Source organism: Sander vitreus, chromosome 3 (genome assembly GCF_031162955.1).
Source record: "Sander vitreus isolate 19-12246 chromosome 3, sanVit1, whole genome shotgun sequence".
NCBI classification, from domain to species: Eukaryota; Metazoa; Chordata; class Actinopteri; order Perciformes; family Percidae; genus Sander; species Sander vitreus.
Window position 1 is genome coordinate 34,041,330 of NC_135857.1, and position 16,531 is coordinate 34,057,860.

Genomic DNA, 16,531 nt, shown 5'->3' on the forward strand with positions numbered 1-16,531 from the left:
TGTGTGGAATCATTTTCCTTTTATAAAGTCATACAGCAGTGGAGGAAAGATGACGATCTTTGCCGAACAACAGCATCTTTAAATAAAATAAAGGAGCGACGATTTGGGCAGTGGTGGAATGTAACTAAGTACATTTACTCAAGTACTTTGTACCGTACTTAAGCACAAACTGGAGGTACTTGTACTTTACTTGAGTCTTTTCTTTTCATGCCATTTTCTGCTTCTACTCCGCTTTTCAACGTTCACATTTCAGAGAGAAATACTGTACTTTTTACTCCACTTCATTCATCTGACAGCTTTAGTTACTTTACACATTGAGATTCTTCCACACAAAACATATATAGCTTATAAAGTCTGATGTTTTATTATGAATTAAGCTACCCAACAATATAACGGCCTACAAGTCCAGCTGAGATGATTAGACCGTTACACACACAACTGATCCTTTCCCGTATTTAAAATGTGAGGCATTTCCTGCATTGAGTACTTTTACTTTTGATACGTTAAGTGCAGGATTTTGAACTGACTCATGCCGCTGTTGTGTTTTGTGTGTTGCAGACGGAGAGCAGCCATGGACGCCGTCTCCTCGCTGCTGGGCCCTCTCCTCCTGGTCCTCCTGTTCTCCCTCCCCCACGGCTCCTCCTCCATGCTGTGTCCCAAGCGCTGCACCTGCCAGAACCTGCTGCCGTCCTACACGGTGCTGTGTGCCAAGACGGGCCTCCTCTTCGTCCCGCCCAACATCGACCGCCAGACGGCCGAGCTGCGGCTCATGGACAACTTCATCACCACGCTGAGGCACCGCGACTTCGCCAACATGTCCAGCCTGGTCAGAGCTGCACTTTTACATTCATGTTGACTTTGACACTGGTTTCTGCTAGAATCAGAATTACATTTTCTTACTTAACGACGACCTGGCAAAGCCTAAACTTGCCAGACAACATAGAGGTACACAGTAAATACGAAGAATATAAACATACATGATACAGTAAAGAGTCTACCAAAACTACAGATGAGATGAAGAGTCAATAAACAGTTTGTGCAATATGATGTCTAAAACAACTTTTGAACGAGCATGATCCACCAAAACAAGTTCCTTCCCGAGGCTATTTTGCAGCGGCACCGTTGCTTTGGGCGATGCTTAGTAGGGCTGCACAATTAATCACAATTTTAGCGAAATCGCAGTATGGACTAGTGCAATATCCAAATCGCAGACGGGCGCAATATTTGTCAAAGGCAAATATATGTGTCGAACCGATCTGAGAGCAGAGACGTCCCGGCCTACACATCCTATCCTACAGACTACAGAAAACATCTTTGTTTGGTACAGATGCTCGCAAAAATCAACACTATAATCATTTAGATTTTTTAAGATTTAATATTAGTCAATTAAAATGAGAATAATGATACAAACATGATCATTTCCTTCAATATCGTGAATCGTATTGCAATCGCAATATCAGTCAAAATAATAGCGCTTAGTGACGATTGTGATTGGTTTAAAGAAATGCCAAAAAACCAGAGCATGTTTTTCTCCCATCCCAGAATGCTGTGTGGACTAGCCAGACCCTCCTCCACGGCGCTGTGGAGGAGGGTCTGGCAAAGCGAGACTAATACCATTGTGCTCGCAGCACAAGAAGAAAAGTACCAACATCGTGATGTTTAAATGCCAAACAGTGGCACTCCTCACAGCTGGAGACTTCCGTTGGTGTTTGAGTAACCAGGGTCCTCCCCAGTGTGATCATAACAGCACAGGCGATGTTTGCTCACACACAGGGCAACGTGGGAAATGAGGTTCTAATCATGTGGCGGGGAGTGTGACAGAGCGCCACAGATGTCTTGTGCCGATCCTCCAAAAACAGATTGAAATGTGTGGGTGTTGATTGACCTTTTCTCGGGTTTTAATAGAAGACATTTTGGCATCTTCCCATCTTATATACTCCATGGACACAGTGGAAGTATTTAGCAGCCTACAAACTCCCGACCTCTAGTGCTTTAGTTTAGTTTAGTTTGGTTTATTTGCACAATGATATGAAGTACATACAATAGATTTTAAAAACAAGTAATTACAGTGTACAGTACAAAAATGATGTACACATGATGTTGTGATGTACGACAAATAGGCAAATGGAAATAATTTTTTTGCCTAGTTGAAAGTGAGTAAATGTCTAAAAAAAACAAGTTAAAAGAATTATAATATGTATCTGGGAGATCTTGCTTGCAATTCATGAATTTAAACATAAACACACATGTCTGAATAACATTTACCGTCTCTCTAGACAGCAATGACTTGCTTCCTGAATTATTTTATCCATAGAAATAAAATGGATAGAAAGGCCATTGAACTGTTTCCCGTGGTCATTTGATTGGTACACAACAAAATGACTGCTGATTGTTGTTAGTTGTCCTAGTGACAATACGCGTCAGTGGGAGGAGAGCCGCCGACGCAGCTCGGGAGATGTTCTCGGAGTTGCAGGGAGTGAGGAGGGACAGTTAGACCCAGCGGCAGTGGGTCAGCGGACCGCTAACGGTAGACCCAGCGGCAGTGGGTCAGCGGACCGCTAATGGTAGCTGGGTCAGCGGACCACTAACGTTAGACCCAGCGGCAGTGGGTCAGCGGACCGTTAACGGTAGCTGGGTCAGCGGACCGCTAACGTTAGACCCAGTGGCAGTGGGTCAGCGGACCGCTAACATTAGACCCAGCGGCAGTGGGTCAGCGGACCGCTAACGGTAGCTGGGTCAGCGGACCGCTAACGTTAGACCCAGCGGCAGTGGGTCAGCGGACCGCTAACGTTAGACCCAGCGGCAGTGGGTCAGCAAACCGCTAACGTTACACCCAGTGGGTCAGTGGACCGCTAACATTAGACCCAGCGGCAGTGGGTCAGTGGACCGCTAATGTTAGACCCAGCGGCAGTGGGTCAGCGGACCGCTAACGTTAGACCCAGCTCGCTGTTCAGCTCATTCTCTGTAACCGATGCAGCATGAAAGCGCTGCGGAACCAGCAAGCCAGCCAGCCGGTGTTAGTTAGCTAACGTTAGCTTGCTAACTCCGCCTTAACGTTACCCCCTCGCCACAAAGTTCACAGAAAACAAGCCTTAATAAAGCTGTCACTCGTGGCGATAGCAACGTGCTTTGTGTGGATGAAGCATGAAGTTAAGTTGACTCATTTAGCGGCTGGCTCTCTGCCTCGGAACATTACTACTCGGCTGTTCGTTTGTCCGTCCGTTATTGTAAAGGAAGTTCATACATTACCATGGCAATGGTACACATAAAAATGGCTGCTGCTCTGACCTTTTTCTATGATTTTATCAATGAATGAAGCCCAGACTTTATCTTATAACAATTGAATCTGTAATGTCATGGCTCAACTGACCCACTGTACTCCCATATTAATTACTAGTAGTATTATTAATGAAGGCTACCCTGTGGCCTGACTGCCGGTTTAATCCCCACTGCCCTGAGTGAACCGTTCTGAAGTGCAACATCAGATCTTTTATCTACCAACCCTGACCTTTGACATGCCCGAACAGGAGGACTGATAGTCACTTTAAAAACATGGTATAGTGCACAAAAGTGAAATCTTGCTAAATTATTGCTGGTATAAAATTAAATCAGCTTATAGAGCTTAAGAAAGAAGAGAGAGACACACAAACTGAGGCTACAGTACAAAAAAGCACAACGTCTTCTCTATACAAGACTTAAAATGATAACACTGACTGGTATAGAACAATAGTTAATAGAAATAACAACAAAAACTCTCTAAGGCTGTAAAAATGTGAAGGTACATTACATTTTGTGTCAAAAAAAGATTTATGTGAAAAAAAGAAGAGAAAGTGGGTAACTTTTGCCCACCATACACCAGAAGACTTTGAAAAGACTAATGCCGACCTTACACCAAACAACCTTTCAGGCGATTCCACCGTCACAGACTATTTTCCAATCTGGGAATGAAACCCTGAGAGTCTTGCTAGAGTCGGGGGGGGCTTCCGTCGTCTCAATTGTTTGGTGTAAGGTGGTCGTACTACTCAGTCCCAGTCAGTCTTTCTCCCCGTCTGGACGTTCGGACAAATGTGAACTTCAAGACAACATTCATGTGAACATTGTCAACAACCAATGGGTGCTCTCCCTCCAGCACCAAACAGGAAGCAGCAAACGGCTAGAGCCAGTCTTGTTTATGTTTGCCATGCACCGCTCTAAGCTAAACATTAAAGAGGGAAAGTTGCAGATTTCCAACCCTTCTGAAGCGCGTCATCCAACGGGAGTTTTACCGGCAGATAAATACAGACCTCCGGGTACTGGAGACATTCATCTGCAAAGTTACCAGCTAATGCTAGCGGCAGCTAGCTAGCTTGGTTAAATCTTTCAAAATGAATCTAGCTGTAGTCTTTCAGTGTGTGACCCTGCACGATCCCCCAGTCTTTACACATTATGACAGTCTTTAACGTTAGAGGTGAGATGATTGTCTTTAGATGTAAGATGGTGTCAGACTGTAGTCTTTTCAAAGTCTTCTAGTATATGGTAGGCATTAAGTGTGACACCATTTCACAGCTAAAGACATAATGTCATAATGTCACTGAGTTTTTAGTCACAGATTAGAAGATTTTACTACCAAGACTTAGAATTTACGATAACATCAAACACGTTTTGATTTTGTCCAAACGTCAAGACGGGAAAAAGACTGACTGGGACTGAGTTTTATGACCACCTTACACCATTGACTGGAGCGTTCCCCCGACTCTAGGAAGACTCTCAGGATTTCATTCCCATATTGGAAATGGGAAACAATAGAATCATTTGATGTAAGGTCGGCATTAGGTGGCAACTTTTTCAGAGATACAGTTAATATGGACTCAAAATGATGGCACTGGACTAGAATCTTTTTTTAATAGAAATTGTATTTCTAACCTTTATTTATTCCGGCAGTTTAACTGAGAGGAAGCCTCTCTTTTGCAGGAAAGCCCTGATCACATTCACACTGTTACAAATTACTCTCCAAGGCTGTAAAAATGCAAAGATTTTTTTTCACTTTGTTTGCTAGTGTCTGTGGATTTGTTATTTTGTTGTTACATTTCATGTCAAAAAAGAGTTTAAGGTGCACTATCAGTTCCTGCATGGTTTCAGCGCGATTTCCTTTTAGTCTCAAATGGTAGGCATCTCTCCTTGATCCGCTAGCTGCCTGCCCCCTGAACACACCGTGAAAAAGCCTGGTCTCGGGAGACAACATCACGTCAAACACTAGGGACACAGGATAGGCACCAAAATACAACAAACATGTTCCAGCCAATCACTGACAAGGTGGTTGGTGGAGGGGGTGGGGGTTAGTGACAGTTAGTCATGACAGTTATGGAAACATGGAGGGAGGGGCGAGCTTGCTCTGTTTTGTTTGAAATGTACTTGTAACATCAAAAGACGTGACCACGCAGGAACTCGTAGTGCACCTTTTAAGTGAGAGAAAGTAGGTAACTTAGGTGGCAACTTTTCAGAGATATAGTGTAGTGCAAAAAAGTGAAACCTCACTAAATGATTGCTGGTATAAAATTAAATCAGTGAATAGAGCTTTAAAAACAAAGAGAAACACAAACTGAGGCTACAAGAAGCACAACTTGTGTATAAATGTACTCTGTACAACATGTACTCTATACAAGGTTCAAAATAAAGACACTGGACTAGAACAACAGTTAATAGAAACTCTGTAAAAATTGCTTGGCTGTAAAATTCCTTTTTGCTGTTTGTTATTTTGTTGTTCAATGTAATGTCAAAAAATAGTTGAGTGAAAAAAAGAAGAGAAAGTTGGGTTACTTAGGTGGCAACTTTTTCAGAGATACAGAAAATTGATCCAGCATTTCAGGAGAAATGTGATGTGTTCTACAAATAATGTCGTGTGTGTGTGTGTGTGTGTGTGTGTGTGTGTGCGTGTGCGCGCGTGCGTGTCCAGATCCACCTGACGCTGAGCAGGAACACCATCAGTCAGATCCGGCCGTACGCCTTCGCTGACCTCCAGGACCTGCACGCTCTCCACCTGGACGCCAACCGCCTCACCACCCTGGACGACTCGCACTTTCAGGGCCTGGTGAACCTGCGGCACCTGATCCTGGCCAACAACCAGCTGCACAGCATATCGGAGGGAGCCTTTCAGGTACCAAGACCACACCCGAACCCTGGTCCTTGTTGTTCTTAAAATACATGGTACCAAAACTAGCACATCTGGAGAACAGCTGTTTAGCTTCCTTCATGCAGATAGATACTACAGCTGTTACTGCTAAAACTAGTACTAAAGCCTGATGTATGGTTCTGCGTTGAATCTGGTCCATAGGTAAGTCTATAAGTAAGTATGTAGGCAAGTCTGTAGGCAACTACGTAGGTAAGTACGTAGGTAAGTCTGTAGGTAGGTACGTAGGTAAGTGTATAGGTAAGTACGTAGGCAAGTCTGTAGGTAGGTACGTAGGTAAGTGTATAGGTAAGTACGTAGGCAAGTACGTAGGCAAGTCTGTAGGTAAGTAGGTAGGTAAGTAGGTAGGTAAGTTCGTAGGCACGTGTATATACAGACCCTACGCACTAGCCTGACGTGCACCTCCCCAGAAATGTAAGTTAATGTCGTGGCGACACAGACCGCTACAACTGTGATTGGTCTGATTGGCTGGGCTTGGTAGCGTCACAATCGACACAAAATCTATTGAGGGTTAACTTTTCCTGCTACAGCTTTTCCGACCATAAATAGACAACACAGGGGAGACACTTTCTTTGTTTCTCCGTCTCCACCGCCGGGCTCGGTACACGCTCCGGAGCTAATCCCCGTCACACACACTAGATAGCCCTGCTATTACTGCTCGTGCCACTCCAACCATGTTTCTATGTATGACTTACTAACTCTACGACTGCATCGGGAGTCACTTAGTAGCAGGCAGCGGTGAAATAAGTATTCCGATTTTTCTAACTAAAGGGATACTTTGTAGATTTCAGTCCAGCTCTGTGTCGTCTTTATGTGGGCAGCGTGTTGGTTCTTTGCTTCCCTCTGTGGCACCAGTGCACTGAGCTTGGAGCCGAGGTATGCTGAATTCTCAGCGGACCTCCGTGGCGCGTTTCGCGTGATCCAGCGGATCTCGGGTGCTGGGATCTCCGTGCGACCATGGAAGGGAAGCAACACACCGTTCATCCAAACACACTGCCCACACGGCCATGACACAGAGCTGCTGGATTTAAATCAGCAAAATAGTAAATAGATGATAGCAGAAATGCCGCTATGAAGAAATACTGGATTACAAGTAAAAGTCTTGCATTTAGAGTTTTAATCGGGCTAACTTTATTTGTGTTAATAAGTGTTATGGCTTTGTTCATCTTAACCTGAGATACTTGATGTCTGTGAAACAACCAAAAACTGCTTTTCAACCACTTCAAACTCTTGTATGTGTTGAGGAAAACCTAAAGCAAGCAACAGAAGCAGAAGTCTTATTTTTACATTGTTCAGTTGATTTTGTATTAGAATGTAATGTGGATAAATCAGACCACAAATTAGTTCATTAAATAAATCTAGATGGACAAAATTACCCAATTCCCCTCAGGCCTTCATCAGCTGCAAATTATAATAATTTCAATTTAAAATCAATCTCTGTGGTGCTATCACTTTAGTTTGGGTTTGCCAATATGCAACATGAAGTTAGTAATTCATAGTTTAATGAAGTAATAGCCCTGTAAATGTACTAAAATCACTTTGAAAGTCAGATCACGCCAGCAAGAATTGTCTTGAAAAAGCTATTTTAAATCAGCCAACAAACCGTCATCACCCGAGCATTCTGCCAAGATTCTCGGTTTGAAAAAGTTCTTGCAAAGTCAATTAAAAGCTTGTCACACTCGTTGCGGACGGAGGGTCGAGTGCTGTGTGGAAATGAAGCCACATTTCTGGCTCTGACTCTGAAGTCTTACCAGAAGCAGCCAGCCATGTCAGCCTCCTCTGCTCAGCTGGACACCTTTTTAATAACCCGGCCCCAAAATAAACTGCCGTCCCCTTTTCATTAAATGACAACGTCCTTTCTCTGCTCATTAAAAGTCCGGCGCTGAAGCACCAACGTGTCCCCTCTGGACCGGCTCTCAGACCTCTGCAGAGAGACGTGAACTCTGAACTCACTAATGGACAGGACCTCCTGAACTTCAGCCTAATCTCTCTCCCGTCCATTTCACTCTCTCTCTTCTGCCTCTCATTGTTCAGCTAAGATTTGCATGGTTTTTATTTAGAGATGGTCTGATGCCATTTTTTCCTTCCCGATTCTGATACCTGAACTTGCGTATCGGCCAATACCGAATACTGATCCGATACCAGTGTGTCATATATTTTATTATGTTTAAACAGCTCTACTGTATACTACTGTTTCTGTATGGATGTAATATGCAGCCCTAATTCAACGATCTAAGCGCACGGCGTGAAGCGCCTGGCGCAGGTGTGTTTAGGGCGTGTATGAATCCATTTTTGCTAGTTTAACTGGGGGGAAAAAAGGGTCCGTGCGCCGGGCGCATGGTTCAAAAGGTTGGTAATTAGTGTCTTCATTAATTCATAGGTGTGTTTTGGGCGTAACATGCAATCAACCAATCAGAGATCATCTCCCGTTCCCTTTAAGAGCCAGGCACGTTTGTACTTTGGCGCATTGCTATTATGATGGAGGATTTGCTGAGCAGGAAGGAGAGATTTTCCGTTAGTATTCCATGTATGTATATACTGTAGATATACACAATAATACTATTTCACATTGTAATTTTTTTATTTTTAATCTTCTGCATGTGTGTGTGCTGCTGTGCGTCCCTGTGTGTGTAACAAGCATAGTGTGCGCGCGCTGTGCACGAGCATTTTACTAATGTGCTGTTAAAATAACAATGAAATGCTGCGTTATTGACTTTAGACCAGGTTTTTGTTGGTCAGTGGCGCGATCACTTTCCACTGCCTCAAGGTAGCAATACGCCCAGAATGCACCTGAACACACCTCCCTGTAAGACCAGCACGCCCAGAATGCACCTGAACACACCTCCCTGTAAGACCAGCACGCCCAGAATGCACCTGAACACACCTCCCTGTAAGACCAGCACGCCCATGGGCGCACAGATGGGCGCAGGTGCGTTTGCTATTTAAACGACGCGGCCGCTGGACGGGAAATTGACAACTGCGTCGGTCTTAAACCAGCAAAGACACTTGTGTCGGGCTTTGCTTTGCGCTGCGCCAGGTGCAAGACAGGACCCATGATTTCTAGCGTTGTTGTACGGCCTGGCTCAGGTTAAACTCTTTGTGAAACATGAACAAACACAGAGAATAAACGCCACAGAACTTTCTTTAATTATCCAGTTTGACAGTCAGTCATAACGGGAAAAGAACATAAATAACCTACTTTAAAGAGGTAAAAAATTACGTGATATCGGATTGGTGCATGAACTCCAGTACTTACAGATACCAGCATTTTAGGCAGTATCGGAGGCGATACCGATACTGGTATTAGAACATCTCTAGTTTCATTGCTTCTTTTTTATTTAAAAAATAATACAATTTCTCCACCTAGAACATGGATATAATTATCTCTACATTTCGCTTCAAGTAGTTTTGGTTGCCTGAACTTAACCAGACCTTAGCCCTTAGCAATAGGTGTAGCAGATTAAAGAAGTGGTGATCTGACTAACATCTAATGTTAGATCTCATTTTTAAAGGCACTTACAAACAACCTTTTTTGTGTTTGGGCTTAAGTCTGTCACAGACCTGCAGATATTTTAACTGGAACCATCTCTAAGCTTCCCCCTAACCTAAACCAAGTGTTAGCGTTTATTTGCCTAACCTTAGTCATGGTTTATTGTTGCCATAGCCAAGCTCATCCGCCACTACGTCACTGCATTCACATCCACGTTTTTCCATTGACTGTGAACGCGATTGTACGATTCCTAAATTTAGCTTCAGTAGTTGCACTAACTCAACCAGACTTTAGCCCTTACCAATAGGGATGGCAGATTTTCTTTTTTTTTTTTTAAAAAGGACAACGATATGAACAATGTTCAAAAACAACACTTGTTTTTAAAGGCACTTACAAACAATATATTTTTATTAAAGGAGACAAAAGTGGCAGGAGCACTTCTGGTATCCTTTTAACCACTGGTGCAATGTAAAGGAGGAAGAATTATGACAAAAAAAACATGTCCAGGCACTCCAAACTACAAAAAGTGATAAAATGTCTTTAATTAACATGGCAAGACACCAAAGCGTATTGGCTTGAGCCTTCCTCAGGGTGTGTATACAATATAGTTTGGACTGTTGGCACGAGAACCCCAGTCCATAGAACAAAGCCAGATGATTGGTACGCCCGTCCATCCACCATGAAACTAAGCGTAAACATGAGTCATTTTCAGTCATTTTTTTCTGTATCGGAAAGTCAGGAATTTTAGGCTATTACGGACGTATTTTCTGCTCACAAAGCTCTTTGAATTCCCCATCAAAGCTCTTCAAAGTTTCTTTTGTCATTAAGAAATGAGATTCTCTCTGGCCAGAAAGCAATAAAGCACCCATTATTGTAATATGAATTGAGGCATTGTGACATCCAGACAGAGTTCTGATTGTGCATGTTACGAGAGCAATTACAGCCGACAACAACCCTCTGGCTGATCAACAGGCTCTTATCTCTCCTTCCTATTAGTCTCCCCGCTTTCTCTCCATTTCCCTCCTTTTGTATTTTTGCTGACTGTGCCAACTCGTGGCATTTCCACGGTTGTGAGAATTGTATGGAAGCAATTAGAGAAAACAACATGTTTTGAGTGCACAACATTGACCAGGGTAATTGATCTGCCTTTCTGTCTTTCTCTGTTATTCCCTTTCCTCCCTGTCTTCTCCCTCTATTCCTTTCATCTTTCTCCTTCTCTCTTTATTCCTTCACTACGTTTAACTCTGTCCGTTAGGGCTGCACGATATATCGTTTATTTTTTATCGTCATCGCGAGATCAACTGGCGCAATAAACGCAAAAAGGCTGCGGCATATCGCGAAAGACACTCGGAGATTTGAGTTGGAAATGATTTTTCAACATGGTTTTATTGAAAGAAAGTCAACATTGAATTAAATACAAGAGGGACCATTCAAAAAGACTAACATACTGTATCTAAAATCTCTTTTTCTCTCATTCTTTTTTAATCAACCTGATCTCACAGAATTCCGTGAAATGAACACGGCCCCTTAAGTCAAGGAAAAGTTTGTGGGTGGGCTTACATTTCCATGACACGCGGGACAACAACGGGACGGTTGGGTTTAGATAAAGAAGAACGGGACAGTTGGGTTTAGGTAAAGAAGAACGGGACAGTTGGGTTTAGGTTAAGAAGAACGGGACGGTTGGGTTTAGGTAGAGAAGAACGGGACGGTTGGGTTTAGGAAAAAAAGCGGAGACGGTTGGGTTTAGGTCAAGAAGAACGGGACGGTTGGGTTTAGATAAAGAAGAACGGGACGGTTGGGTTTAGGAAAAAGAAACGGGGACGGTTGGGTTTAGATAAAGAAGAACGGGACAGTTGGGTTTAGGTTAAGAAGAACGGGACAGTTGGGTTTAGGTAAAGAAGAACGGGACGGTTGGGTTTAGGTAGAGAAGAACGGGACGGTTGGGTTTAGGTAAAGAAGAACAGGACAGTTGGGTTTAGGTAAAGAAGAACAGGACAGTTGGGTTTAGGAAACGAGACACGCGGGACACCATCCCCGCTCTCCTGGGTGAAAGTCCTGTGTTTGACCCGTCCACCCCCCCAACCAACCTCCCTACGTGGATTTTCGGGCTTTCATACTACTCTCTACCGTAGTCGCTCCTAATGCTGCGTCAGCTCCTCATTGACTTTACGTTGGCATTGTTTTCCGTGGTGGCCACACGGAATTTTCACACATTCCGTGCCACCACCACGTAATGCTGTTAACAACTTGTGATCATATCACGGAATTCCATGAGACCGTGGTCCGTATTCTATTTAATTCAATATTCAATATGTTCGATAAAAGAATGTTGTACATGATTTCCTGTCATTTGTCGTACCTACGTACGTAGCCACAGCTTAGATTTTACGCAGAAGTATGAATCACCCTTTAGAATGAACCCTCCTGAAAGGTTCTAAAGTAGGGAATGATGAATACTGATTGTTGCTGACAACAACGCTGCACAAACTGTAAACGTTTGAGTCTTTGATTACAGTCTCTGTCTCTGTCCCCCCACCCCTCCCAACGCAGGACTTCCTGGAGACTCTGGAGGACTTGGATTTGAGCTACAACAACCTGGTGAACATCCCCTGGGACACCATCGCCCTGCTGGTCAGCGTCAACACCCTCAGCCTCGACCATAACCTCATCGAGAGCGTCCCCGAGGGAATCTTCTCCAACCTGCACAAACTGGCCAGGTCAGGATCATGTGATAGCACTTTACAGCAGCAGCCTGCGGTGGCTCAACAGAAAGAGGGAGGGGGAAGCATTACCTTCAGCTTTTCACTGGAAATCCAAAGAGAAATATGTAAATATGAAATGTATTTTGCATTTTCCTGCTCTCTTTCGCTTTCAAATTGAACTTTATGCAGCCCTGCATAACTAACATAAGTTCCATTCCAATTACGGCTGATTTTTTTTCAGGTTACATTTACATTCCCCCTGCTCTGGCGTTTCCCCCTCTCTCATTCCCCCTGCTCTGGCGTTTCCCCCTCTCTCATTCCCCCTGCTCTGGCGTTTCCCCCTCTCTCATTCCCCCTGCTCTGGCGTTTCCCCCTCTCGTTCCCCCTGCTCTGGCGTTTCCCCCTCTCATTCCCCCTGCTCTGGCGTGTCCCCCTCTCTCATTCCCCCTGCTCTGGCGTTTCCCCCTCTCATTCCCCCCTGCTCTGGCGTGTCCCCCTCTCATTCCCCTCTGCTCTGGCGTGTCCCCCTCTCATTCCCCCTGCTCTGGCGTGTCCCCCCTCTCTCATTCCCCCTGCTCTGGCGTTTCCCCCTCTCTCATTCCCTCTGCTCTGGCGTTTCCCCCTCTCATTCCCTCTGCTCTGGCGTTTCCCCCTCTCATTCCCCCTGCTCTGGCGTTTCCCCCTCTCATTCCCCCTGCTCTGGCGTTTCCTCCTCTCATTCCCTCTGCTCTGGCGTCTCCCCCTCTCATTCCCCCTGCTCTGGCGTTTCCCCCTCTCGTTCCCCCTGCTCTGGCGTTTCCCCCTCTCATTCCCCCTGCTCTGGCGTTTCCCCCTCTCATTCCCCCTGCTCTGGCGTTTCCCCCCTCTCATTCCCCCCTGCTCTGGCGTTTCCCCCTCTCGTTCCCCCTGCTCTGGCGTTTCCCTCCCTCTCATTCCCCCCTGCTCTGCTGTTTCCCCCCTCTCATTCCCCTCTGCTCTGGCATCTCCCCTCTCATTCCCCCTGCTCTGCGTTTCCCTCCTCTCATTCCCCCCTGCTCTGGCGTCTCCCCTCTCATTCCCCCCTGCTCTGGCGTTTCCTCCTCTCATTCCCCCTGCTCTGGCGTTTCCCCCCTCTCATTCCCCCCTGCTCTGGCGTGTCCCCCCTCTCATTCCCCCCCCTCTCATTTCCCCCTGCTCTGGCGTCTCCCCCTCTCATTCCCCCTGCTCTGGCGTTTCCCCCTCTCATTCCCCCTGCTCTGGCGTTTCCCCCTCTCATTCCCCCTGCTCTGGCGTTTCCGAGCCTCTAAACCGGAGACATTTGGAAACCCTTCTGACCCGTTTTGGTTTGGAGTCTGCGGGGTTGTGTTGCCGTCTCAACGGCCGCAAACGGAGACCTTTGGCAACGCCGACACTAAAAACACTGGTGTGCACGGAGATCACTTTTGGCTCAAAACTAATCTGTAGTTTTGGTCGCAGCAGACTAAGATTTCTGTACTCAACTACTCATTTTTGAATGCATTTTTCACACTGAATGACTTATTTTCAAGAAACTTCTGAGTACATCTCTGGTAAACACAAGCTTTCTGGTGGTGCTTTTGCATGATTCTCTGGGAGAAACTCAGTTGTGTAGATCTGCTGATGAAATCAACTCATCGATAAGTCGACAAAATCAAATCGCTGTTCGTCGACCAAGACTTTCTTTAATCAAGGACAGCCATAAAGAAATGTAGATTTTTCTCAAAAGGAAACCAATTAGTTAGTACATATAAGAAACCTTTATTTTCTCCTTTTATATATACGTATGCTCTTTAATAAAGCAATAGTATTTCTTATCCGATTACTCGATTAAACAATAGAATAATCAGTAGAATACTCAAATACTAAAATGCACTGCCTAGCTTTAGAAATTAAGCTTTCTAAGCCTTCACACGCATTATCTGCAGGAAATGCATTATCCCCGTTTGCGTATTTATTATTGCTCTTTAATGAAGCAGCACGTATTTCTTGCAGCCCTGATTCCAAAGTGCTGCCAGCAAACACTACAGTACAGCAGCACATGTAGGTCTTTCAGTGAAAGTCTGCACACTCTGACTTTGGTCTTGATGTACCAAGACCCACTCTCTCCCCGGTGCGTTTGAGTGCAGTAAACATTCAGCACCGCACAGGGGTTTTGATATGAAATACAGCTTTAGCTGTTTTTATCGCTTGATGGATGTTTATGGCCTCCTTTCGCTCGTAGTTTTAGATTTACAGCACACGCTCCGTGTGCTGCAGTCTCAGCCCCTTTCACCAAAACCACGTAGGCAGTTTGTCTTCAAACCAGCGCTCATGAAGCCAGTGTCCGCTGCCTGCCCAGCACCGCACTGACCGGCAAACTAGCTGGGGAAGAAAGTGGACCCATAAGCAGCTAAAGAGCCAGAGATTTGTTGGTGGTCTTTCATTCATCAGGCGGTGTTGATATGGCGGCGGTCGTGTCGGCTTCTGTCAGTGTGTTTTGTATGTTTTTATGCCCCCTGGTGTCCAAACATAAGTCACTGCTATAGCTGCAAAGGTTAATCAATTTGTTGTCATCTATTTAACCATTTTTTTATGATTGATTAAACTTCTCAGTCCCTCCCCCCTTTCTGCTAAAGCCCAAAACGGTCTCCTAAATTAATCGCCAACTACTTTGATAATCGGTTTATCATTAAAAACTATTGGAGCAAGTTAAATGTGAATATCTTCTAGTTTCTTCTGTCCTCTGGGACAGTAAACTGAAGATCTTTGAGTTGTGGCCGAAACAAGACGTTTTGAGGACGTCATCTTGGGACTTTTTGGGAAACACTGATCCACATTTTTCACCATTTTCTGACATTTTAGAGACCAAACAACTAGCCGATTCATCCAGATAATAATCCACACATTAATGGAATTATTAAAAAAACGATTGTTAGTCGCAGCCCTCATTGCATCATCTAGCAGTGGCTGTTTAACCTGTGACACTATCGTTTGTTTCCCATTGTACACTTGTTATACGTGGCGTCGCCTGACTTCTGCCCTGTAAAACACTTCTAGTTTGGCCTTTGAAAGTGTTTTGTAACAAACAAACGTCGGTCTTTATTATTATATGCGGTTGCATGCCTGTGTGCAGTTCAATTTGCCTGGCACCAAATAACATTTGAACCCCATTAACGGTAATCAATTTCAATTTACGTCCCACTGACCAACAGTCTTAAAAAGAAAAACCAGCCAGGTTTTTTGATAAACAGTCATGCATTTATTAAAAAGACGGTAATGGGTTCTTTTTGCCCCGGAGACACAAAACACACCGACCAGCTGGTGAAACTGTGAATTTGTCTGTGTGCACAGAACGTCACACACACACACACACACACACACACACACACACACACACACACACACAACACAACACAAAGTTGCAGCCCATGAAATAATAAGTGCAGCATGCTCGCTGCTCTCAACATCTATTAACTTCTTGTTAAGTCATCGCTGTTGTCTAATACTTCTGGAGGGATTTGGGGGGGGGGGATGGACTCTCCCCTGTTTGTTGCTGACTACGCTGAACGTTTGAATCGCCTTCGTTATTATTACGAGTCTTCAGGTCCAATGTTTTGGCCGGCAAATCACTGCTCAATTCCCGAGAGATGGTGCAGTGGCTGAATGAGCACGAAACGCACCCTGGACTATTTGTCCACTGTTGGATCGCATTATTCGGCGGTTAGTTTGTGATTGTACTTGTTGTGTGAGTCCCAGTTTTCCTCAACGTGCCCCTTCGAGCCGTGCATTTATTAGTGAATGCCTTTGAGAAGGGAACAAACGTCTTCGAGGTTGAGCAGGAGACAGAGACTTTGCTTAACTTCGTTATCAGGGGTGTTAAAAGGAATCACTGCATCGATGCATCGCGATGCGGCCGTAGACGATTCTGCCTCGATGCAGTGACAGACCATAATCAATTACTGCCTAGTGATGATGTTGGTTTTCCGGTCGCTGCCTTTTTTGTTTTTGCCTTTTTTCTGCTGTGTTCAGACTCCGCTCCATTCAGGAAGTGTCTTTCTTTAAGAGCAGGGACTACACTAGGGCTGCACATTAATCACAATTTAACGAAATCACAATATGGACCTGTGCAATATCCAAATTCCAGGGGGCCGCAATTTTTGTTAAAGGCGAAACAAGTGTCAAACCATTCTGAATGAA

At 44.7% G+C, this 16,531-nt stretch overlaps 1 protein-coding gene across 1 annotated transcript in view; it reads left to right on the forward strand.

Moving 5' to 3' along the window:
- LOC144515927 (leucine-rich repeat and fibronectin type III domain-containing protein 1-like protein) overlaps nucleotides 1–16,531 on the forward strand; it is a 191,640-nt gene that overhangs the window by 125,694 nt on the left and 49,415 nt on the right. Inside the window, exons 2-4 of the mRNA XM_078247125.1 lie at nucleotides 559–826; nucleotides 5,933–6,133; nucleotides 12,207–12,373. Of these exons, the coding sequence (XP_078103251.1) occupies nucleotides 559–826; nucleotides 5,933–6,133; nucleotides 12,207–12,373 (636 nt within the window). The remainder of the gene's footprint in view (nucleotides 1–558; nucleotides 827–5,932; nucleotides 6,134–12,206; nucleotides 12,374–16,531) is intronic.